The 25,135-nt window shown below is 41.9% G+C and overlaps 2 protein-coding genes across 8 annotated transcripts in view; both read right to left on the minus strand.

The window, feature by feature from the left end:
* Window positions 1-1,349: 1,349 nt before the first annotated feature.
* On the minus strand, window positions 1,350-13,069 carry mybphb (myosin binding protein Hb). Its single transcript, XM_054785515.1, has 13 exons — window positions 12,525-13,069; window positions 11,789-11,857; window positions 11,553-11,687; window positions 9,963-10,130; window positions 7,021-7,109; window positions 6,752-6,947; window positions 4,378-4,517; window positions 4,142-4,301; window positions 3,945-4,081; window positions 3,392-3,578; window positions 3,272-3,324; window positions 1,908-1,939; window positions 1,350-1,793 (listed from the first exon to the last, which is right to left on the minus strand). The coding sequence occupies exons 1-11, from the start codon at window positions 12,775-12,777 to the stop codon at window positions 3,293-3,295; spliced, it is 1,566 nt and encodes a 521-aa protein (XP_054641490.1). The 5' UTR covers window positions 12,778-13,069; the 3' UTR covers window positions 1,350-1,793; window positions 1,908-1,939; window positions 3,272-3,292.
* A 1,015-nt stretch (window positions 13,070-14,084) lies between these two features.
* Window positions 14,085-25,135, minus strand: part of nav1b (neuron navigator 1b) — a 100,038-nt gene continuing 88,987 nt past the window's right edge. For all 7 annotated transcript variants that reach the window (XM_054785512.1, XM_054785511.1, XM_054785510.1 and 4 more), the window contains 7 exons: window positions 21,917-22,152; window positions 21,685-21,839; window positions 21,532-21,603; window positions 19,994-20,190; window positions 19,789-19,907; window positions 19,454-19,651; window positions 14,085-19,375 (listed from right to left, as the gene is read on the minus strand). In XM_054785512.1, coding sequence (XP_054641487.1) covers window positions 19,292-19,375; window positions 19,454-19,651; window positions 19,789-19,907; window positions 19,994-20,190; window positions 21,532-21,603; window positions 21,685-21,839; window positions 21,917-22,152 — 1,061 coding nt within the window. In that variant the 3' untranslated portion in view covers window positions 14,085-19,291. The remainder of the gene's footprint in view (window positions 19,376-19,453; window positions 19,652-19,788; window positions 19,908-19,993; window positions 20,191-21,531; window positions 21,604-21,684; window positions 21,840-21,916; window positions 22,153-25,135) is intronic.

The following is a 25,135-nucleotide window of genomic DNA, read 5'->3' on the forward strand; positions in this document are numbered from 1 at the left end:
TATTGTCGGGGGCGGACTTATTAGGCAAACACAGTCAATTGCCTGGGGCCCTGAGATTTCCCCCCAAAATTGATTGTTGCTGTTAATATCACGTGCTTAAAACGACATCAAAACGTGTAATCTATCAAGACTTCTTCGACCGCTCCCCCGCCCTTCTCAGGCGATTCCATGTTACTGCGCATGTGCAGATTAATTCCGGCAGACAGCGAAACAAACCTGTTGGTGTGGTTTGGGGAGAAAGGAAGCTGAGTTACCCCAGTGGAGCTGAGAGGAGGAGAGGGGAACACATGGCTATGTAACTAGCAACTCACTCTGATAGACAACAGATTTCAAAAGCAGGGAGGAAAATGTGTCTTAAATTTTGTAAAACTTAGTTTAAAAAAAAAGAATGACTCGGTTTGCCTTGGGCCCCCAAACGACTAAATACCCTGGATAATGTTATATTGTTTACAAACAAGGAATAAGCCCTTGCACAGAGGAGGGATATCGGAGGACAGACGCCCAACAGTGTTGTATTAGATCATGTTAAAATTGGTGACAAATGTGTGTTTGATACAATTTATTTATAGTTTGCCCACAGTATTTGTCCTGTAGTTTATTCTGACTATATTCAGATAAACAAATGAAAGGCAACTCTTGAAAAATGTCCAAGTAAAAAGTATTTGTATTGGCGATACTGGCCCTGTAATTACTTGCATGGAATCAATGGCAAAATTTGTAGTATCGTCCACCTCTATTATCGATTACATAGTGCATGTTGCCTGTCATTGGCCACTTTTTCCACTAGGGGGCGTCATTGGGCAGTCAGCACAAAGCCAACACACTCCTGGTACAAATATCAAAACATTATATTTCACCTGTTTGTCCACTTGCACTTTAAGTATAATGATGCATTTCAGAGAAATAATGGCATACAACTAGCATTATAACCAAGTAGTGAGGCAAATTTAGTTATTTGACGAATGCATATCTTTGGCCTCCTGCATGAGTATCACTATGCCAGTAACTCCATGCTGCATAGCTACACGATCAGTATGATGGTCTGGTATGATTATTATGTGGAAGCTGGCTGCTTGGATGCTGCTTCAGCTGCATCAGTAATTCGAGTCAACTTGATTTCAGTGAGGCGGCATGTTCTTGTATTAGTGAACTTGCTGGATTTAATTGTAAAATTAGGGCAGGCAGGTGTCAGGAAACTGCGGCCCGAGCTGCGAGCATTTGTTCCGGCCCGCCATGCAACTCCATAAACAAAAAAAAGAGAAAATATGAAAAATAAATAAAACCCAAAGGGCCGAAACACCTCTGGTGTTGTGTTCAGTTCAGTTCAGTTCAGTTCCACAATAGCAAGATCCATCAGACAATGTTTATTTCAAGACATGATGTTTTCTGTAACACAGACGAGTTATGCTCACATACACATTCATTAGCTTGTCCTCTTTTATTTTAGCTTCTGACCACGCCGTTATCTCTTTGTTTACTGTTGTCCTTTGGGAGCAAAACGACTATTCCTTTTGAACTTCTTTATTCATTAGCCTTGGTTATTTAATAACAGTCGTCATGTGTCCTCTCCCGATGTTAATGTACAGAAAAACATAAAAAGCATAAATTAAACGAAACATGTCAGTGTTACTTGTAGCTCTTTGGTTGTAAGAAGACCATTTGGGGAAAAAGCTGATAGTGGACATGGATTTGGACTTTCTGTAACACTCATCAAGAGGTCACACTCAATAACTATGTGATTGTGTGGTCATCAGCCAGTATGTACATGTTCTTCCAAGGAATCCAGCACCTTCCTGTAGAGGAATATCAGAAAGGACATTTAAACAAATGGAAAAAGAGCACACACCTCCTTTGGGTTCATTATGGAAGTGGGGACAATTTTAGACTAGGCTATAAGTGTCTCGCACCTTATGCTGCGAAGGCCTCTCTCCCTCTGCTCCTAATTTGGGATTGAATGCAAGAACAAATAACCACAACAGGTGTTAGGTTAGGAGGAAGTCAGAGCAGCTTGGAAAGTGGTAGTATTTTGTGGGGGACACAAATCTACAAACTGATGTGTTATTTTAGCCAATCTTGCAGTTGGGCTGCGAATGCAACGCTGTGTTCCTCAAGGAGGCCTCCTCTGAGTCATGGAAAAATGAGCTGCCGAGCCATTACGTGTATAATTTATGGATTCTACCACTTGGGCACCTCGTCCAAGATTAGTGCCCTCCTTGTTTGGGCAAGTGTGTCACCAAGACAACCTGGACCACCTCATGGCTCATTTAGACCAACCAGGGGTCAGCTTTCAGACTTCTAAATGTATGATTGTAGCAGTGAAAATGTATAAACGGCCAGTGTGATCTTGCAAGATTAGGCGCCTTAATTTAAATACTTTTTCAGGTGTGGTTTTCTAATCATTCATATGAAAAACATCCGCAGCACATTAACAACTGGCTTAACACAATTATTATGAACCATAACCTACACTACCTAGAGACTTGTTTTGTGCAGCAAAAAGACATGACCGAATTCCTGGCCTGGCTCTCAACTGCAAAGAGTACCAGTCTAGTTTACTTAGAGTAAGGTGTCTAGTTGAGAGGAGGGTTTTTTTTTTTTTTAAAGAGTGCATCTAAACACGCTGCTACCTTTGATTAAATAGCACAGCCAAAGCAAAGCATAAGCTCTCTGGTCAAGTTGTGTTTATTCCATTTGGAACTTGCTGCACGGCCATGTTGATCATCCATGCATTTTCTATATTGCTTGTCCTCATTAAGGTGACGAGTGGGAGCCGGGAGCACGAGTGGACTCACCTATTCTAACTGGCTTTCGATACACCCTTGTCTGGTCGTCAGCCAATCAAAGGGCTCATAGCATGGGGAGAACATGCAAACTCCACACAGAGATGCCCAAACAGAGAATCGAACCCTTGATCTTCTGACTTTAGGCCAACATGCTCACGACTTGTGTTCTTTGTGTGCTTTTTGGGACACTAAAGAATGGCTCTGGCTATGTTTATTCAAAATTGCACTTGCTCCACAGCCACAAGGCCATGTTGATATGAATGTATTTTGTTTGTGTACACCTGCTTTAATGTGAGAAATTTGAGAGCCATTTCAAAATATTGCAGCATGTTAGAAATAGACGGGTGTAGTGTTGTGGACTAAGGGTGTAAATGGTCCATTAACTGAACTAAGAGAAGATCTAATTGTCTATGGGTGAATACAGTACATTCTTGCAACTATGTGGAGTTGATTCTCATGTTGGACCTTTCATCCTGATAAGTTCTTACCGTGTGAATGAGGATGATGACCTACTTCTTGTCTGCCTCTGCGATAATCGGCTCTGTTTACATGAAAGAAACTTTAGAACCCCAAAAACCAAAGCAAACCAAAGTCTGTCTCTTACTTACGTTTGACCTCCAGCTTGCAGCTGACGGTGACTTCACCGTGGTTGTTCTTGGCCCTGCAGGTATACACACCGCCATCAAAGCTAACCGGCTTTCGGATCTCCAGAGAGCAGATACCCTGGACGCAGATCTGCCTGAATTTGGGGTCTTCTCCGATGATCATCTGGTTCTTCAGCCATTCGATTTTAGGCTGCAGGAAAACATTTCACATGAACCAATCTTTCTCAACACCTATGGACAAATATCAGGCTTGAGGGACGTTTCTATTTATGTTGGTGCAAACTCGTTGAGAGAGAGACTATTGACAGAAGCAGACACCCAGCCTGTTTTGGAGTTTTAACACCACTGACACGATGACGACCCCTTGGGAATGTCACGCATTTGACCCCTCTTTCCATCTGAGCCATCACCCTCATGGCTTCTCCTAACCTTGCCCTGATCCCTAACATAAAGAATGCCGGTTCCAGTCAGAGCCTCCTCATTCAGACTGGCCATGGAAGCTGGCAAAGCTGATGCTGACAAAACGATGAAAAGCTTGAGGGGCGTTGAAGTGTACCTTGGGGTGCCCCCTGACGGAGCACAGTAACTTGGTGCTGTAGCCCACTGTTGTGGCTCGGTTGGCCAGGGAGGTGGTGAACTTGGGCGCCTCGGTGAAGTCGTGCTCCTTGTACTCAGGAGCCTTGTAGACGATTCCTGCGGGATAGAAGCTGTTGATTAGCAGCTCAGAACCTTAAAGCTTCTGATCATCTGCACCTGTCTTGAGGATCTTTGCCTCTTCTTTGGTGATGGCGGCATCCTCGCTGATACCACACTTGTTCTCGGAAAATACTCGGAACTTGTATGTATTGCCCATGATGAGGTCCGAGACAGTGGCATTGAGCCTGTGGTAGTGCTCCAGCACAGTGTACCAGTCCTGTCAACAGACAACTTCATCAGAATCACTCTTGCATCTAATAAACCTGTCAGATCAACTCCAGTGGAAGTCTTACTCCAGTCTTCTTGTCAGCCTTCTGGATGGTGTAACCTGTGATGTCTGTGTTGCCGTTGTCTTTGGGAACAGTCCACTCCAGGGCCACATTGAAACCCCATGTGTCCACAATCTTCACGCTGGCGGGGGGTCCTGGGAGCTCTGTGAACCACCAACACTAGTAGATTAGAATAGATGTTGCAAGAGTTGTACCACAGCTGAAGTTATGGATGTCAGGACATCATAAAGGAAAATCTAGGGATGAGCGAGTACACCACTATCTGTATCTGTTCACCCAACTAAATTTTCCGTATCTGTACTTGGAGTGAGAGGGGCATAAACCGGACGTGGGCGTGGTCTGGCCAGAAATGGGTGTGGCTTAAATTAGTACATTATTTTAAGTCTGAAATTGAGATGGATTGATCCGAATTGTTTATATTACAGTTATATGTATTGTTTATTATTCAGCTATATGTGTACTGTGTATGTGTGTAAGTGATCTGGAAGGCTTTATTATTTATTTTTTTTATGATCTGTGTGAAGTTGGTGATTCATTCAAACATCCATTGATGGCAAACAGGGAAATAATCTATCAGCCTTGTTCACTGTATTTTTCTCAAAAGCAACGCATTCAGTACTACAAGCAAAGTTTTCCATACTGACTTTATTTTACCAAGCAGACAAAAAAAACAAAAAACGCCCCGCCCGTGACTGACGCACAAGCTATATACAGTACAGCTGTCTAGTGAAATGCACTGCATACGTTACGAAATAAGTGATTGCACTGCTGGCAACGTGCATACTGCAACGTATTGAGAGGGGTGTGATATTTTACCACGCTTATGTATATGATGTAGTATGATAGCCATACAGGCAGAATGTTTATGCAGCTCTTGTACTGTGCAGGTGTACCTAATGTTATGGCCAGTCAATGCACGTCACTGTTATCACTGTCTGTGTACTGCCAACTGAAAATGAACAAAATTCTTATATTGTTGATAGCACACCTGTTTTTATGATGACTTGATGGAATAAGACAAAAACATATTTCAAGGAAAAAAGCAGTCATGCAACCCGAATTGGGTAGCATAAGTGTTTCAAGCAACACAAGCCTGCACAGCGCTGTCTTGTCAGACGCAGCACCAACTTTAAGAAACAAGTTTACCAACTAACTTTAGATATAAACCGAAATGGGGCGAGCTGAGGAAAACCTAATAAAGTGGACGCAGTGGGCAACGCCACACGAGCCATTTTCAACTTGCCAATTGCACCGTGTACATGAATGAGGCACCGCTCAGCTCCTCGAGCTGCCGCCTACAGCCTGCAGAGTCTGTCTCGGGAGGGTTGGTCGCTGTGTGTGACTAGCCAATCACTGAGAGTGAAGAGGGAATACATAATGTGGACTTTCTTTCATCGCCATTACTGTAATATACTCGTTTCATGCTCGTATTCGGCAAAAATGAATTATCCGTAATGGATAATGTATCCGGCTCATGCCTATGAAAAACTTCCTTCCTTGTGGAGATGATTTTGCATCTAATCCACCTCTAGGTAGATGAGTCCACCCCATAAATAGGCTACCGCTTCAGGCTTCACTACACATTTTAAAATAAAGCCTGTAGCTCTGTCAACTATCCATCAGTCAGTGACAAACTTGGGAGCTATGAGTTGTTACTGTTAAAATGTGACTGCAATGTTAGCACTATGGCTCACTAGCTATGCTAGTTTAGCAATGCTAGTGTTTGTGTCCGCCTATCCCACTCTTTAATGCTACGTTGTTGTATGTGATATATGACATCTCTTACATTGGACAAGTGCAGAGTGACAATGCATACGCACATGTGGACAAACGCAGCTCGTTACCATCATAAAATGCTATGCCCCCAATAGGGCTTACCAAAAGCACTTTTAACGTTATTAAATTTTAGTGTCAAGACTATACAGTTGCTCCTTGCACATTTGTGATTCAATATTCACGACTCGTTTTGGTCAAAAGAATAATTTTAAAAATTTTTCTCAGAAAATAAGCCATTTTTTTCCCGTACAAAACACATTTCATTGACCCTATGTCAGTAGTAATTTATAAATTCGTCATAATACAGGGAAAATGTACCGCCTACATGTATCACAGTTAAAAAGCCCACAATTTTTTTTAGTTTATGTTTTTATGCTGATAATATTTTTTCGCCGAGCAATGAGATTTCGCACTTTGTTCGGCAGTCCTCAAATGAACCTCAGTTGCACTGTGATTCACTGGTGGTCCTGGAGAGTAACCCCCACAAGAAGTGGGACTCTGCTGTATTTTGGACAACACACTTGCAATACAATATTGTGAGACCTCTGAGGTGGTTGATTGTTATTAAAAATAGTAGAATATGGGACCTTACTGTACATACCAACAATCTGAAGGGTGAGTGGGGCCTTGTCCTCAAAGTCGTCCACCTTGACAGACATCTCGTACACGCCAGAGTCGTCTCTCTCGGCCGCACGGATGAAGAGGATGCTGTCCCGGTCCGTGCTGCGGATGTTGACCCTCTTTGTATCCAAGGGCTGCCCGTTCTTGGTCCAGCTGACCACAGGCTTGGGTTTTCCCTAAAACATGGACAATTTTGCTTTAGTCACACACTGCGCTCTATAAGGCGGGCTTCCTGTGTTCATAGCTTACTGTGAAGGGGATGGTCAAGTTGATCTTGTCTCCAACGTAAGCAACGTATCTCTGCCTGAGGAAACGAGGCAAGCGGACCTTGGGACGATCTAGAAAAGAGGGGTGAACCAAACGAGGCATCAGTAACATATCCATCCATCAAAGCCTTCGTTCCGACAGTCAACACTCACTGAGACGTTTAGTCGGCAAAGTAAATACAAACAGAACAGCGCAAAATGGTGTGCGCACACACAAAGTGTAGTTTGCTACATTGCAAAAGAAATGCTGCTCTTTAGTAAAGCCAAACGTTTGACTGACAGTACGAATTGCCTGTGAGAAAATACATGTCACAAACGCCACTTCCGCAGCTTTACAGAGTGAAAGATTGCATATCAAAGGAAATTTTGCAGTATTATGATATACAGTGTTACCTCTGTTAACGTCATTAATCTGTTCCAGAAGGTCCGACTCAAACCAAAACAGACCCTAAGCAAAACAAATGTTCCCACAGAAAATAATGTAAATCCAATTAATCCGTTCCAGACACCCAAAAATAACACAAAATACATTTTATAGACAATAATTTTAGTTTTACATGCAGAAAATAATGCCAAAATAATTACAGATGACAAATGAATGGACAACTAAACTTTTACATACTGTAGTTTTGTTGGAAAAAACTCCCCCCACAAAACCATTAATTAACAAAATAAAACAAAATAAAACAAAATAAACACATTATTCTGCTGCAAACACAAAGCAAAAAAGAATGAACATGGATCTTTCTGTTTAATATAGAAAATAAAAATTAAAAAAAATTAGCAAATTCATGTATTTTAAACCATCCATCCATCTTCTATGCTGCTTATCCTCAGTAGGATCGAGGGTATGCTGGAGCCTATCCCAGCTGACTTTGAGCGAGAGGCGGGGTACACCCTGGACTGGTCGCCAGTCAATCGCAGGGCACATATAGACAATTATTCACACTCACATTCATACCTATGGACAATTTAGAGTCACCAATTAACCTAACATGCATGTTTTTGGAATGTGGGAGGAAACCGGAGTACCCGGAGAAAACCCATGCACGCACAGGGAGAACATGCAAACTCCACACAGAAATGCCCAACCGAGATTCGAACCCAGATCTTCCCAATTTCCTGACTGTGTGGCCAACATGCTTACCACTAGTCCACCGTGCGGCATATTTTAAACAATACCCCTTTAACTAAAAATAAATCAAATCTTTCCAAAAATAACATCAATCAAGGCACAAGAAACACAAATGTATTCTTATATAAAATAAATGAATAAAATGTAATACACTAATTATCTACTCAGAGATGGGTGGAATAGCCAACAAAACAAGAGTAAGAGTATTGTTACTTACAACCATTTTAGTCAAGAAAAAGACATGCGATGTTACACATACTGTATCGGTATCGATGGATATCGGAATCAAAAAATTGAGGGTTGGACAATATTGGCATTATCAGCAAAAAAGTCAATGACGGACATCCCTAATATAAACATTTCAAAATGCGCCTGCGTTGTTTTGTGACTCAGTTACAGCAAATAAAAAAGGTTGCTTGTACAGTCTTATTTTTTCATTGCACTTATCTTAAAATGATTGTTAAAATCTCGTCTCGCCTTGTTCTCGTGGACCCTCTCTCATGCATTGTCTTGTCTTGTGTCACCACTACTAAACACACAAAAATGTCTGCGGATAACAAATTACGCTAAATCTAATGTAAATATAAACAAATATAATCTTTGTAAGGCTGAAAATATTTACAAGTATGTTTACAGTTCAATACTTTACATGAATACATGCCCTAGATTTTACTGGAAGCACCACCTGCCGCGTCCAGTGCAGCAACATTTGTTGGGACTTTAAATAGAGCGAGGTCATCGCATGTAAGCTCATGTCGTTTATTAAAAAAAGCGAGAAGCCGCTCTGTCACCTGTGGATGCTAATTGGAAGACGAAGAAGGGCAAACGCAAGAATAATCAGGAATACTTTGAGGTCCAGCCTTCATGTTGGCCATCTTATCGCTTCACTTAGAGCTGATTAGCAGCAATAAAACATCCCCATGTAACATCTTTGGCGTGCTTCAAAATAAACACCATCTCGGAGGCTGTCATAAGATTTGGGTGTCACCTGAGATTGCTCAGCACTCCCCGTGCAACCCGCGTCCTCCTCTTATGAAGACAGACAGGAATTCAACCTCCTCGCCACAGACCCCCACCTGCTTGCCCTCAGCTCACTTGTCGCCATCGATCTTGAGCCAAAGTACTCAAACTCCACTCCCACGTCCAAAGGCATTAAAGCTGGTAACTGAGCCAGAGAAGACGCACTAATGGCTGCGCACATCGCAGGTATTTTTCCACAGCTTTGCGGCCATTTTGAAGGAAACCATTCATAAAATCCTTTCTATTCCTGGACCGCCCGCTAAGACGGACATGCCATGTTGAAGTACTGTCCTGCCTGGTCGGGTTACGACCGTTCATCCCTCCATTACACTAACGATGATTTGTGGGCGAGCCAAAAGTGACTCAGGTCCTGCACTTAAAAAGCCTATGAGGTTCAATCACACACTTTTTACGATGAACATTGAAAACCTGCTTAACAAGCCCATCGGCGGGGTTTGCTTCGATTAGATCCTGTCTCCAATGTTAGCATTTCGCATCATGCATCACTTCCACAGTGTTAAGCCAGCATGGTTGTTGGCACATACTTGTGCAACGCACCTTACTTACACATTTCATTAGGTACACCTGCACCATCTACCACCCCTTATTTACTCAACAGCAGCCAATGCAAGATGTTTATTTGAAGTAAGGCATCTATTTTGTACATGCATAAGATAACTAAAATATTACAAACAGTATGTTAACCATTCAGGTGTACAACACAATAGTAAAAGTAATGCTACATTTTTCTAGTAACTGTCGGGTCTTACCGGCGACCTCCTTCACCAGCACAGCCTCGGGAAGAGCAACGGGTGGGCTGCGTCCGCCGGCGTTCACGGCCACCACACGGATTTTCAGGCGGTCGCCAGTGGTCTGGTTCTTGATGACGTAACGGCAGGACTTCTGCAGTTCCTCGTTGACAGCCGTCCAGTCCTCAGCTGGATGGAGAAGTTGGGGTTAATTCAGAATTTGAAAATGGGCCATGTTGAATGGTTTAAAACCAGAAACCATCCCAAATCTAATCAAAAGCTTTTCCAGCAGTTACAACACTGACTGCGATCATTGTTGTACTGCTTGCGTGGTTAAGAATGCAGCCTGTAATCAACGGGCCACATGTTCGATTCTCCCCACCGGTGTAGGCATGTACGTCACAATAAAACAGTGGTGTTTTTGAGCATTAGGGTCAGTGCATAGAGCATAAATATTAAACAATGATATAGCCCGTCCTCTTCCAGTTCTGACATTGCAAGCCACGCCTCACGTTACACACCCACATTTGCATTAGTCACATTTGTTGCCAGTAATAGTGACTTAGCAAAGTTTAGCAACTTACATTAGCTATCACTGAACGTATAGTCTATCATAACCACACAATGACTCCAAATTGTCAAGTCGCTTCTCTGAGACTGCAGTTGTGTAGATGCACTCGTGACGGACGTGAGATAGGGGTGTGTGAAAGCCATGAACGCCAATCCTTTCATTTGCGTCGAACAAATTTTTTTTTTTTTTACAAAGTTTATCTTCAAATTGTGACAAATATCGACATTTATTTCTTACCACTATCGGTCACATCTGCTAGCACAGTTGAAAAAGTTTGGAGCTGAAAAAAAAACAGAACATTTAAGTGTGACTTTCTGTTCATGTCAAAAAATCCAAACCCTCCCTTTAAGATCACCAAATGGTGAATGTAGTATTCTCCATTGGTCACTGGATGTCAGTAATTGGTGAGACTACCAGATTTGAACAACCGTTTATTGCAGGCTTAAATGATCTCACAACAGGCAAAATAATAATAACATAATAATAATCATGTAGGCTATTTGTTGTCTGTTTAAAGGAGTATATTTTTCTTGTAACATGACCACTTTGTGCTTGTAATGTTCTGACTTTACTCCCATAAGATTTTTTCACATTAAAATTTTGACTTCTTTGTGACCTCACAACTTTTCTTGTAATATTACAACTTGAATCTCTTAACATTACAACCGTTTTCTTGTAACATTCCGACTATTCACATGCCGAGTCTTTCTCATCACATTCCGACTATTCCCTTAACAACTTTATTCCCATATTACGACTTTATTTTTGCAACTTTACGACTATTTTTGTAACATTATGACTCCTTTCTTGTGATATAATGACTTTAAGATGCCGCAACAAAGTGTCTTAAATCTTCTTTGTCACTTTCAACACAGCAGTAGTCAGAAAACAAAAAGCCAACATCAGCTGCTGCCACTGAACCTTTGCAAACGATTTAAAAGGTCAGCTGAGCGTCTTGCGGCAGAGTATAAATATCACGTCATGACCTCTGTCGTGCGCATGTCACTGTGTGCGGTGCACCTGGCAGGGGGGGGACTCACTTCCATCCTTGCAGGTTTCAATGCTGTATCCATCCAGGCCAGACAGTCCGATGACCTCTGGCTGGCTCCAGATGATGGTCACAGAGGTGTCGTTCTTGTCCTCCACAAACAGATCCAGAGGTGCGCTTGTGGGTTCTGCGGGCAGCGGTAATAAAATAATCCCATTATTGTCATTTTGGAACCAACATGCACTGAGCGATCTCTTCTTCTGGCAACTGTGTGACTGGATGGTTTACCTTTGGGGGGAGGTGGCGGAGGTGAGGGTGCTTTAGGCTCTTCAGGTTCAGCCGCCTCAGCAGCTTCAGCTAAACAGGCATTGGCGTCATTATTGGCAGCAGCAGCAGCAGCATCAAAATGCTTCATGACTCCCCCTCATGTCACAATTAGGTTTTTTTTAATCCAATTTATCACCAAAAAATATTTAGAGAGAGAACAGGAAGATGGCGACAGGTAGCTATTAATAATACATGCATAATTAGTGCGTCATCAGCAAGAAGGTGCAAGGCGTCATAGTGCAGGGGAGTTGCGGACTGATAAAGATGTTAAATTGTTGTTCAGTTAATTGATTAATAGAATTAATAAATAGATCATTCAAATAGAGACATATGAACTTCATGCGTTCATTACATTTTTATACTCAACTGCTGGGATTAATGGGTGTTTTTAAGGTCTTTTTTTCTTCTATACAACTCAAAAGTGTAATCTGTAATGATCGCATTGACAGTGTTAATTTGTTTGTGTTTTACATTTTATTACGATTACTACTGATGGTAGTTTGCAAGGCGCATCAGTGCTTTGTTTCAAATGCCATACTGTAGCATAAGTAACATTTTTATCTCCAAACATGCACAAAAAAAGCATCTTCGCACCCCTCACTGGTCACTCTAGGTAACCACTGTAAAAGTGAAACACCTCTTCTAAAGTTTATTAACAAAGTTGTTCTAACAAGTCCATCCGGACTCAAACAATTACCGTCTGCCGGCGCGGCTTCTTCCCCCTCGGCTGGAGGAACAGCAGCTGGGGCCTCGCCCTCCGCAGGCGCGGCAGCCTCAGCAGGTGCGGCTTCGGCGTCAGCGGGGGCAGGAGCGGCTTCGGCCGGGGCAGGCTCGGCTGGTGGGGCCTCGACGGGGGCGGGCTCTGGGGCTGGAGCCGGTTCAGGCGCCTTCTCCTCCACCTTCTTGGGTGCTTTTGCTGCCTTCTTGATGGGGGCAGGCTTGGTCGGCATGTTGGCGATGGCAGCTAATTCCCACGTGGCAAAAAGTCCGTAAGCTGGTATCCAATGCCAATGTTCATGCGGGAGAGGTCATCTTATATAGACCCCAGAGAATTAGGCCACGCCCCCTATAGAATGGACGTCCTGTATGGTAGTGATGGAAATTTCGACTCTTTTAAGAGAACAGGTTATTTTGGCTCGGCTCACTAAAAAGAAGAGGGCTCTTTCGTCTCCCAGGTTCCTCCTCAGAAATTAATTTACTACCAAATTATGTGTATAGTAAAATGAATTACTAATGTGAAAAATACATGATATTAAATGTTTATTATTTAAGTGGATTTATTTAAACCTCAATGAATTGCTACACAATTATAATGTAATATTATGGAATACAAAAGCAAAGACCCATCTCAATAGATAAATTAGGTCAAAATATGTGAAATCTTTTCATGCAATATTTCTCACGAACGAATCGGCTCTAAGAGCACCACAGCGTGTTTAACACCGCCCCTCCACCTGCTAAGTGTGGGCACAGAGATGCCGCCACATACCATGACATGACATTCGCTTTAACAACAACAAAAAAAAGACAAGGAAACAAAAAATCGGCTCCCAATGATGCGAACCTAATTTAAGAGAGCCGGCTCTTACAGCCGATTCGTTCGCGACCGACACATCACTACTGTATAGTAATTGTTACCGCAGAAGCTAACTTAACTAGCACTGACAACTAGTTTAAACTAGTTTAGCTTAACAACACTGCTATCTTTAAAAACCAAAAGACTGTGATGTCCACAAGTGAAGACAAGTATCAACAAAGTCTCTCAAAAAATCATATTAGCATCCCTGAACCACAATGCTAGTAGCAAGCTAATATTAGCTAACTGATTTAGTGCTAAATATTCTTAGTTTTTAGATGCTGAAGACCACAAGCAAGTGTATCAACGTAGTGGAAATATTTTAGTATGCACTGTATATATGTTTCTGTGAGACGGTTATTTTGACTTTAAAAGCTGGCTAGCTTTCCCCTAGCCAGTTTCACCAGCTCATTTCAGTTCCCAGCACCTACAGAACAGCTAGCATAACGTGTTAATAGTAGTTGTACACATTAGTTGCCTCTGATTAAGTTTAGTCACTTTGTGAGTTAGCCAATAGCTTCCTTCAAAATCAAAAAAGTGATCATTACTTACTAATCACTTGATAGCAAACTTAATTTACCAGATTTATTGACTTTTTGGAGTACTTTCTAGCCTTAGTAGCTAGCTTTAAGATGATTAGCTTGTACGAGTTGCAAGTTTTACTGGCATTTCAGGTTAACTTTACTTTGGCACAGATTTGGCAAGTTAACATTACTGGTTGGTGATACTACTGACTTTGAATTGAATAACTGGCTTTACTTACCAGTTTTGCTAGCTGGACATCTTTATCAGCTAGCAATATTAATGCAGGTAGGTTTTCTGCCCATATTTTAAACTAAGTGATTAGTTACCTACTTTACTGGCCAGGAATATAAGCTAGCTTTTCTGCTCACATTTCTTAGTGTGCTATAGTTGATAGCGGCACTAGCCAGATTTTCTGTTTACATACTAGATAGCTTTAGCCAGCTTCTTTAGCTAGACACTTTTCCCTCCAAGTTTTACTTCAGTGCTTTTCTTGGCAGTTTTTGTTCATTTCTGTTAAGTCAGTACTTATATCACTGCTGCACATCATCAAATGAAAGACAAGGAGCATTTGATGAAATATAACATGTACTTTATTGATTTAAACGAACAGTGACGATGCTGAAGTTGGCTTCCGATTCGCCAGCTTCCGATTCAGCACTTGCGGGAAATTTACGGTGCAATTAACATAATGTGCAGTGTGACCTTTTTGTCCTAACGGTCTGTTTTTTGTGACACTTCTTATTGTGAAAACATTTTCGGCGTTTTAGGTAAGACATTACCTTTATCTGACATTCACTATTGTATTTGTGAAACTTTTATTTGAAGGCACGTTTCTCAGTTTTTTCAGCATCTGGACCATATAAGAACCGGTCCAGTTCGAAAACCACTGTGCCTATGGACTTCACAAATCTTAACTAGATTAATCTAGCAACCCTGAAGGTTCATCGAAACATAGTGTCTGATTTGTGAACCCTTTATTCTATTTGTGAAAATGCAATAAGAGAACATTTATGTTTTTTTCAGCAGCTAGAAATCACTGGACCTAGACTTCTCACATCTGGACTGGAAGGTTGTTAAAATCATAGTTTTTTAATTAGGAAACTTTTATTCTGTTTGTGAAAATGCAATAAAGGTGCATTTCTCTCTGTTTTCAGCTTGTAGACCATAATAGACCAGGTGCTGTTCGAAAACCACTGTGCCTACACGTCTCAAATTTGTACTGAATTAATCTACAGACCCCAAAGCTAAAAAAAAAACAGTTTCTTATTTGTGAAACCTTTATTCTATTTGTGAAAATGCAATAAAGGCACATTCACGTGTATTTTTGGCATAGGTGACCACAATATACCTGGTCCACTTCAAAAACCGCTGGACCTAGACCAGCGATTTAAACTCAGTTTAACTGGGGGCCGCTGGATGTAGAGTCTGGGTGAGGCTGAACTGCGTCAAGTATTGAGAGTGATTCCAGCTCTCAGTATGCTTTGCAGTACTTGATTTGTAAGGAGTGGTTAAAGTTACGTGTTTCGACTTCATATCGTCGTCGTTTATTATTCCCCATAGTAGTAGTTGCTCTATGCGTGTTTACTTACATGTCGTGCTGGTATTTCTGTGTTGGCACCGCGATTATAGCAGTGGTCTGTCTAGTAAACCCCATGTTCATTTCACTGTCTGACAAGCTGTATATTAATCCAGTCCAGATTTGAGAAGACAAAGTCATTTTTGGAACAGCATCTGGTCTCCTATGGTCTAGAGGCCGAACTCGGAGAAATGTACCTTTATTGCATTTTCACAAATAGAATACGATTTTCACAAGTCAGAAACTCTGTTTTTATGAACCCTTCAGGGTCTGTCGATGAATCCAGTCCAGATTTGAGAAGTCTAGGTCCGGTGGTTTTCGAAGTTCCGGGTCTAATATGGGCTAGATGCTGAAAAAACGTATAAATGTGCCTTAACTGAATTTTCACAAATAGAATAAAAGTTTCACAAAAACAATAGTGGGTGTCAGGCAAACGTACCGTCTTACCGAAAATGTTTTCACATCGAGAAGTGTCACAAAAAAAACGGGAATCGGTGGACCAACAGTCACACTGCATATTAGGTTAACACCACCTTAAATGGAATCGGAGGCTGGCGAGGCGGAAGCTAACTTCAGCGTCATCAAACAGTGATGTATTGATGTATGGATGGCGGCCATCTTGATACTTTTGTTAGCCTGGCTGTGTATTATTGGACTCTGAACCCTCTCCACTGACAGTTGCTTCATCCAGAATGCTGCCATATTTACAGTCTTTACAATGATGCCTTGTACAAAATAGAGAAATTAACCTTTTATAAAGGAGTCTTTAGAAAACAAAGAAGAAGAAATATCAAATATCTGGGTATTTTAAAAAAAGGAAATCATTAATGATCTTCCTAATAGACAATTCATGTCACTCGTCATCACACAACAAGTTTACATGCATTTACAACACAGTAAAACCCTTAACATGTGCAAAGATCTCATAACATCTGTGTTTTTTGGGTTGGTTTTTTTTACATTTACCCTTTAGTTAACAAGTTTCTCAAAAAATATGACTATTCAGCAACCTGTATTGGCTTCTAGGTTATTGAAAATCAATACATCTGCTGTTTTGGGGATGAAATGTTCAATTTGAAATGATAGTCATGACCATTAATGAATTATTCATTCTGTCATTGCATCCAGACTATGTCTTTTCATTTTACCCTGTTTCCAAGACAACACCCCAAACATTAAGGCTCACCACTTGATCCCGTCAGAACGACGGAACACGCAGGAACATGATCTACACGAGAAGTTTCTGACAAACACCAGTAGAAGTTGCTGTATAGTTCTGATACACTTTGACGCAAACCTAAGTTACAGCTACTGCAAGCACGACAATCACTGAATGAGATGACACGCTTCATATCATGGATTGGATTTTTTCTTTTTTTCTTTTTTTTAGGGACGCGGCAGACATATTTACAATAATTGAAATCCACATTTTTTTGTGCCCTAACCGTGAAACTCATCTTTGCGTCCACTTTGAATCATGAGAGTTGATAATTCGCAAAAAAAAGCAATATGCCTGAATTTTAAAAGAATTTACATTTTTTGTGCACTAACTATGAAAGTCATCTTTGTATTCACTTAAAAGTATGATTTCATCATTTGCAAAAAAAAAGTGCCACACAGGAACAAAGCAACAAGCGTTTAATCAGTCTTATTAAGATAACTTAAGAGTCGTCGTTGCTCAAGGGATCGGACCTTTGTTCATTTGATGAGTCCATTCCACAACGTGTACACAATCCTTTAACAGTCAAAATCACCTGTTACTCCTTTAGGGACACATTTATGCTTTACTTATGTTTGACTATCAAAAGTTTTAAATGAAACTACATGGAGCACCTATGATCATCGTCATCCGCTTTCCTCTTCGAATGCATCAGCATGGTCATATATGTCGTACGATGTCTCACATGACGCCACTGTCTCTAAATGTCGTCCACATCCTAAAAAAAGTACCCTAAAAACCTATACTTTTTTTTTTTTAACTATTTCTCCAAGCTACCCTGAATTGTTGCATGAATACGACAAACAGTTTGTGACAATGTTGAAAAGCACCATATGCACCTACAGTAGATGTTGAAGATTCTCCTGGCGAAGTGGCTGTAGGTAGCTTTAAAGTCATTCTACTCAGACATCTTTTTATGAGCATTATTTATTTATGTTCTTGTGACGCAGCTTCGTCAGACGCTCCTGCTATGAGTGGCTCTTTCACAAGTGTTTTCTCTTCATTCAGTTGTTTTGGTTTGGTTATCTGATTTCACGTACACAATCATTCTAGAACCGTGTTTTATGAACGACTATTAGGGACGCGCTATTGCGAAAATCTTCGGCTTTTAGTTTGCCACAGTTTCATTCTTGATAATCCAAAGAGGAAAATGATCAGGACAACGATAGAACCAAAAAAATATATTGTAAAAAGTGGCACTCGTCAAACGGTAAGATTTGCTACATGTTTTTACATGTTCTGCCTTTTTTTTTTGATCGTAGAAAGTGGCACTCATCAAAAGGTCAAATTTGCTACATGTTTGTACATATATTAATAACAGATAGCAGCTCTACAACCTATCCTTAACAGCTCACATTACCAGTTAGCAGTTAGCATAAGCGTTGGCTACTTCAGCAACCAACTTCAGCAAAGCACTAAGTAGTAGCCGAACCTGTAACCTGCTTTAATTTCCAGCTTTACTAGCTAGTTGACAATGTCACTAGCCATCAGTCCTAACTAGCTTTACTACACAGATTTTGTAACTTACATTACTTGCTTGCTTTACTAGCTAAGCTACTAAAACTTGTAAATGATACTTTCCCATTTTAGTTCCCAACTGTAGGAGCCAGATTTTCCATTTAACTAGCTAACTGTGGCGATTTTCTTTTTTCTTATCAATGTGGCCCTAATACTCCTTCGTCCCCCTTTAGCATCAGGTTTCAAACCAGTGGATTCAAACTGCTTCATCACCCAAGTGGAGAAATTCCAGTCAGAATACCTGGTATAGTGTACACGGCAGCAACGGTGATAATTATGTGTTTCAAGGTACAGCAACTAGTGCTAGAAGAGTAATCGTGAGCAGTGATTAGCTGATACCACCAGTAAGTGTGTTCAAAAAGAGTATGACAGCAATCTTTCAGTTTGTGAATGACTTGATGGATGAGTTCAAAGTAATAAACCCATATTGGCAGAAAAAGGTCATTGAAACCTGATAAGCTGATAATGGACAGAGTTAAGATGATGTAAGCACCAGTGTGAGCTGCTGAAGTCATGGTGACGCTGACCTTTTCGTTTTTAAGGCATCTTGTTTTTTAATTTTTTTTTTACCTGCTCAGGTTGGAACGTTGAGGATTGCATAATGTGTAACATTTGGCTTTAGAGACGGACAAACTTCAGCGACTTCCTGCTGTCATACTCTTTTTTTTTTTTTTTTTTCTTTCTTTTTTTCCCAGCAGCAGTCACTCTACTGTGTGTGAGAACAGCTTCAGTGGACAAGCACAACGTATTCCATGATGCACTGTTTCACCTGAAGTGTTTAATCTTGAACTATTAGCACCAATCTAAGAAGAGTACTGAGGACAACGAGGTGGTAAAGGGGCCCTGCAGTGAATCTACTACAATATATATATATATTTCAATTGCTCTATGCCTTCTTGGAAATACTGCATGACCTTCCAGTGAAGGAATGACACTTTAAAATCACCCTACAACCATTTCTTAAGGTTCCTGAATGTACAGTACAGCAGACAAGTAATAATGACTAGAAAGTTTATGATATGAAGTGCTGAGTTTAAAGTGTGAGCTTGTTCACAGTCTCGACAGGCTGGGCTCGTCTTTGTCTGGGGATTCAATGTAATTGGCAGCCTCTTGAAGCTTCAGAAGCATTGCCATCTAAAATCAAAGAAGACAGTTTGGATCACTGAAACCACAAATTCTTTCTATACTCACTCAGAAGGTGTTGTCTCCTACCAGCGGGTCAGAGTCCACAGAGCTTGGTGTAGTTTCCTTGTAAGACTTCTCCTCGCCGGACTGACCAGGACTGCTAGAGCCAATGCTCGGAGGAGGAAGATGGAACAGCTTTGCCTGGTCCTGCTGAGCAGAAGGCCAAGGCAGAGTGCCCCTCACCCACTCTACGGGGTCCTCCCATACCGCTTTCTGGCCGTGGAGCTGGAGAGTCGCAACATACCAGAAAAGTAAAATGATAGCACCTTGAAAAGGAAGCCACCACAGACACTTTAGAGAAGAAATCATGCAGGACGACAAAGACAGGCCGAACATGTGTTTAATGAGCGCGTTTCTCTCACCTTGATGCCATCCTTGGCTCCTTCTTGCAAGTAGGGAATAATAGAATGGTTCCATAGGTCAATGAACCATGATCGAAACTCATCTACTGTGACAGGACAGGACAGGAAGAAGCAGGGTCCTGAGGAGACAACAGCAGGCCACATTGAAGCAAAATACTGTATATCCCCTAAATACTATCTCTATCCTGGTAAGAATGTTTAATACCAATGAGAAAGTCAGATGTGCTGTGCTTCTCCAGGAAGGTGTGCAGATGATACCATAGTTTGGGAACCCAGTCCAGCACCTGGATCAAGTCGTCATTGGTCAAGCTCCTCTCGTCCTCAGACTCCATCAACTTTCTGTGCAGGTATCGCACCAGGAAGCCGTTAGCTGGCTCCACATTGTTGGAGAAGGTCACCATCCTGAGACCAAACACAAATAGACTTGGTAAGTAATTCAATGCAATTGTCAGTACTCCATAAACCAGCTGCCGTACGGAAGAAGACCTTTCAGTCTTTTTAGTCCTGAGCACAGCTGTTAAGTCTCCTGTTTTCCCGGGCAACTACCGTATTTTGCCCTTCTTTCCCGTCAACCTCCCGTTTAAATAGTTTTTCATAAATGTCTCATATTTTAACCTTCATTAAAAATATATATATATTATATCTTTTCATGGGAAAACACAAAAGAAACGACAATTTGATACAATTATAAAGTAGTCAGTGTACTGCTTGGCACTCCCACATCCATGCTTGACTGTAGACAAGACACACTTGTGTTTGTACCCCTCACCTGGTTGCCAGCTAACATGCTTCACACCAAATAAGTTTATCTTGGTCTCATCAGACCATAGGACATGGAGCAATCCATGTCCTATGGTTTGATTGTCTTCAGCAAACTGTTTGTTGGCTTAGTTGTGCATCATCTTTAGAGAAGACTTTCTTCTGAGATGACAGCCAGGCAGACCAATTTGAGTACGGCATATGATTTGAGCACTGACAGGCGGTGTGCAAAGTTTGCATGTGCACTCAACTTCTTTGGTCAACTGTGGCGTGGCCTGATCTGAGTGGAAACTGTCCTGTTAAAGCGCTGTATGGTCTTGGCCACCATGCTGCAGCTCAGTTTCGGGGTGTTGGCAATCTTCCAATATCCAAGAACATCTTTATTTAGAACAACTATTCTTTTTTTCACATCAGTTATTAGCTGTGAGGTGCCATATTCAACTTCCAGTGACCAGTGTGAGAGAGTGTGAAAGCTAGCTTGTATTCCTGGCCAGCACAGTAGGTAACCGATGACCACAGGCCAGTAAAGCTAGCAGCTATCCATCCATCCATCCATTTTCTATGCCGCTAATCCTCATTGGGGTCACGGGGGTATGCTAGAGTCTATCCCAGCTGACTTTGGGCGAGAGGCGGGGTACACCCTGGACTGGTCGCCAGGGCACATCGAGACAAACAATCACTCACGCTCACATTCATAGACAATGGACAATTTAGAGCCGCAAACGCCACACAGAGATGCCCAGGCAGAGATCTTCCTGATCTCCTGACTGCGTGTCCAACATGCTAACCACTTGGCCATCGTGTGGCCTGAAAGCGATATTTTATTCACAAAATTTAACACACCATCTCCCCATTCACACCTGATGCCTTGTACAAGTGAACATGAACAAGTCACATGGGAATGGGGAGAAAAACTGGCTAATTGGGCCCAGTTTGTACAGTGAACGCACTTTTATTGGCAACGGTTTAGACATAAACACTTACCTGAAGCTGAGGTGCAGGCTGTGGTTTGCAGTCATCTTCACTGGCTGATTGCTTGTTCCGATGATGTATGGACTGAAGAAGGTAACAGTTACACAGGTCTAAAGATATTTTACTCTATTTTATTTTACATTTTTATCAGACTGTATAGATTACCATTTGTGATATTTGCAAGTGAGCGCCCCATTGACAAGTTCACTGACTGCAGCTGGGTCATGAATGTCGTCCACAATAATGACCAGGGGGTTTTCAGAGGAGCTGGTTTCTCGATCGATTTGATTGGCCAAGTTGGAGAGATACAGCTGCAGATCCTGAAAGGAAAAAGTCGATTAAGAAGTTGATGACTGGACAGGGCAGCTGATCACTCGTTTGATTGGCTTTCTGCCACCTTGCACGACTGACGATGCATGTTGAAGGTCACCACGATGCCATCAGAGACTTCGCGGGCGCTGCGATCCACCAGGTACTCGGCCAGACGGGAGGCGAGGTAGGTCTTACCCGTTCCGCTCGGTCCAGATAGGATGAGTCTGCGGTGTTTGAGTAGCAGGCTAATGTAGTGTTGCATCATCTGTTTGGGTATGAGGGTCTCAAAGACGAGGCTGTCCACGCACTTCTCCTTCAAGCCTAGACACATAGCAGGACACAGATGAAATGTAATTAGAAGGCAAGCATCTAATAGCAGTTTTTAACCTTGGATAACCCTTCGATTGTTTAAGTTGTTTGATTTATAATATGAGATCAGTTGTGGTTAATTTCTTGCCCAAAAAAGATTATGCTTTCATTTGTTTATTTAAATGTTGCACTTGCGAGATTGCAATCATCGTCAGCATTTTGCATAACTGTTAATGACAAAAGTCAGACAAACAATACAGTACATGAGGTGAGCAGATATACAGTAACAATGATTCAAATTAGAATTGTTTAGCTCCCAGAAGTGAGAAAAGAAATTCATCATGGCGCACTTTCCTAAGTCAGTTTTTTCAAAGGTTATTTTGAGGCTGTTAATTAGAGCGCCATCATCTGGCCAACAAAGCTTAAATTTCTTTGGAAGCACACAAATGTCTTTTCCAGTCACCTCTCTAGCAATATGAGCTGTGGGCATTTAACCTGGATAAACACAATAACTTAGCCCATTTACGATCAAATTTAACGTAAGGATGACAAACTGAAAAATGATATTTGTTTGAGATAGTGGAGCAAGTTGCCTGGTGCAAGACGATGATGTTAGTAAGAACCTGTCGCACAAATGAGTTTATGTATTGCCTCGCATGCCCTTCATAAGCAATGTGTTGCTCAAGCATTTGGCTCTGAAAATAACTTACAGCAGAGTAGTGAGTGAGGTTGAGCGAGCCCACTAGCTTGCACAAGTCTAGAGTTCCACATTAACATCTATGGGGGGGAGCAGGGGCTGTGGGTCGACCAGCTGGATCTGGCTGGCACCAAGTTACATGGCATCAAGTTACGCGGGAGTCTTCACACATTTTCTTCCAACTCCGTCTTCAAGCATTCTTCATGCAGAGATGGACTAATGGCTGGAGGGGTGAACGTAAGGTGCACAGCCCAAACCAAGCATACAGTATGTTCCCTGGTGGCAATGTGTACTATATTCAATGCAAATACTATTTAGCGCATTTATCTATGGTTTTATATTTTTATACAACGCTTTATATTACATTTCTTGGCTTAACCGGGCCTCAGTGCTTAATTCCGTACCTTGTCATGTACATGCATATGTTGTTGGTATGACAATAAAGGATCCTTCAAAGTACGTCATTACATTTTCACACATTTTCCCCCCACTGGCCATGGCATTTATTTGTAAGACCTGCCAACTTGCATTTGTGTAGTTGTATGCACTTGTAAGATTAGATAGGAATTAAGGCTGGTCCAAATGTTGAAAGCTAGTGAATATTCATGTGTGGATATGCATTTTAATGAAAAGATTTGACAATATCAAAAAGCACACATTTAAGGGCTTGCAACTTTGGCTGACCCTACAAATTCTGATGTATGTTAGTTAGTTATGCCTGGTTTATCGCGATTGTACTATACCCAGCCAGGAAAAGTGAATTTCCGCAAAGTAGGATTCAATATTAATAAATGGAATATTTTTGTAGTTAGAGCACAGAAAACCTTGAGGAGTTTTATTTATTTATGTCTTAAATGATTTACTTTTTATTTTATTTTATTTACAGGGACAGTGGATATTAATAGACATTTCTGTCAATATGCCAGAATTAGCCATTTACTAAAAGTATATGTAAAGTCTAAAACCATGATTGGAACACAATGAGCCAACAATCAGACAACATCATACCAAGACACAAACACATACCTGACAGCATTACCAACAACAGTAGGACAAGTCAGTCTGTAGTTAGTGTTGGCAGTGTTATGTGCAGTCAGGCAGAGATCCCAATATGCAGAGCCAGACACAATCCAGGTAAAAATAATATCTTTAATCTTGTAGAACAGGAACCAAGTAACAAACAAATAGCAAAAACTTCTGAGTCCAAACTGAGGTAGAACGGTGCAACTAAGGTAGTAAAACAAAAAGGCACCGTGGAAAAAGGAAACAACTCACTGATGAGCAGACGGCGTCACAGGAGGCAAGGAGCACGTGGAACAGACTTTGAAAGGACACAGCAATCTTACGGCAAAGAGCACAGGAGCAAACAAACTGGTGTTTCACAGGCAGCATGCAAACCAGTAGTACAATCCCACGTCCTCCTCCTGCAGCCATGTGGCTTAAGAGCCCTTGATGACCAAGTGGCTACAGGTGTGCCTCGTGGCGCCGCCCACTCAAGGAGTGAAGGGGTCTACAGAGAAGCACACAGGTCAAAAGGTGACAACACCAAAATGAAACAAACCTAACAGTACCCCCCCCTCAACGGACGCCTCCTGGCGGCCTACCAGGCTTGTCAGGGAACCGTTTGTGAAAGTCAGAAATTAGAGAGGGGTCAAGAATAAGTTTACCGCCAATCCATGAACGTTCCTCCGGACCGTATCCCTCCCACTCTACAAGGTATTGGAAACCCCTACCCCTTCTCCGAGAGTTAAGGATCTTGTTAACGGAATAAGTGGGATGGCCGTCGACCAACCTAGGAGGAGGAGGTGACCTGACTGGAGGGCTGAGAGGACTAGTAGAGACTGGCTTGAGACGGGAGACATTGAAAACAGGATGGATATTAAGAGATGTAGGGAGCTGGAGCTTGACTGCGTTAGGGTTGATGACTCGTTCCACCGTGAATGGGCCGATGTATCTCGGGGCCAGTTTCTTGGAAGTATCTGCCAGAGGGATGTCCTTAGATGACAACCAGACCTTCTCACCGGGTCTATAACTTGGAGCTGGGTTGCGGTGGCGATTCGCGACACGTTGGTTCCGCTCTGAAGTGCGTCTTAGGGCTGCTCTGGTGTTGCGCCAGGCACGGCGGACACGGCGTAGGTGCTGGAGCACAGAGGGAACGGCCACATTAGATTCCAGGGATGGAAAAGCTGGGGGCTGGTAGCCGTACACAGAATAGAATGGGGAAACACCTGTAGCAGAACTGACCAAGGAATTGTGAGCATATTCCACCCAGGGAAGATGTTTAGCCCATGAAGCAGG

The sequence above is a fragment of the Dunckerocampus dactyliophorus genome, chromosome 8, assembly GCF_027744805.1.
Source record: "Dunckerocampus dactyliophorus isolate RoL2022-P2 chromosome 8, RoL_Ddac_1.1, whole genome shotgun sequence".
Taxonomy (NCBI): domain Eukaryota; kingdom Metazoa; phylum Chordata; class Actinopteri; order Syngnathiformes; family Syngnathidae; genus Dunckerocampus; species Dunckerocampus dactyliophorus.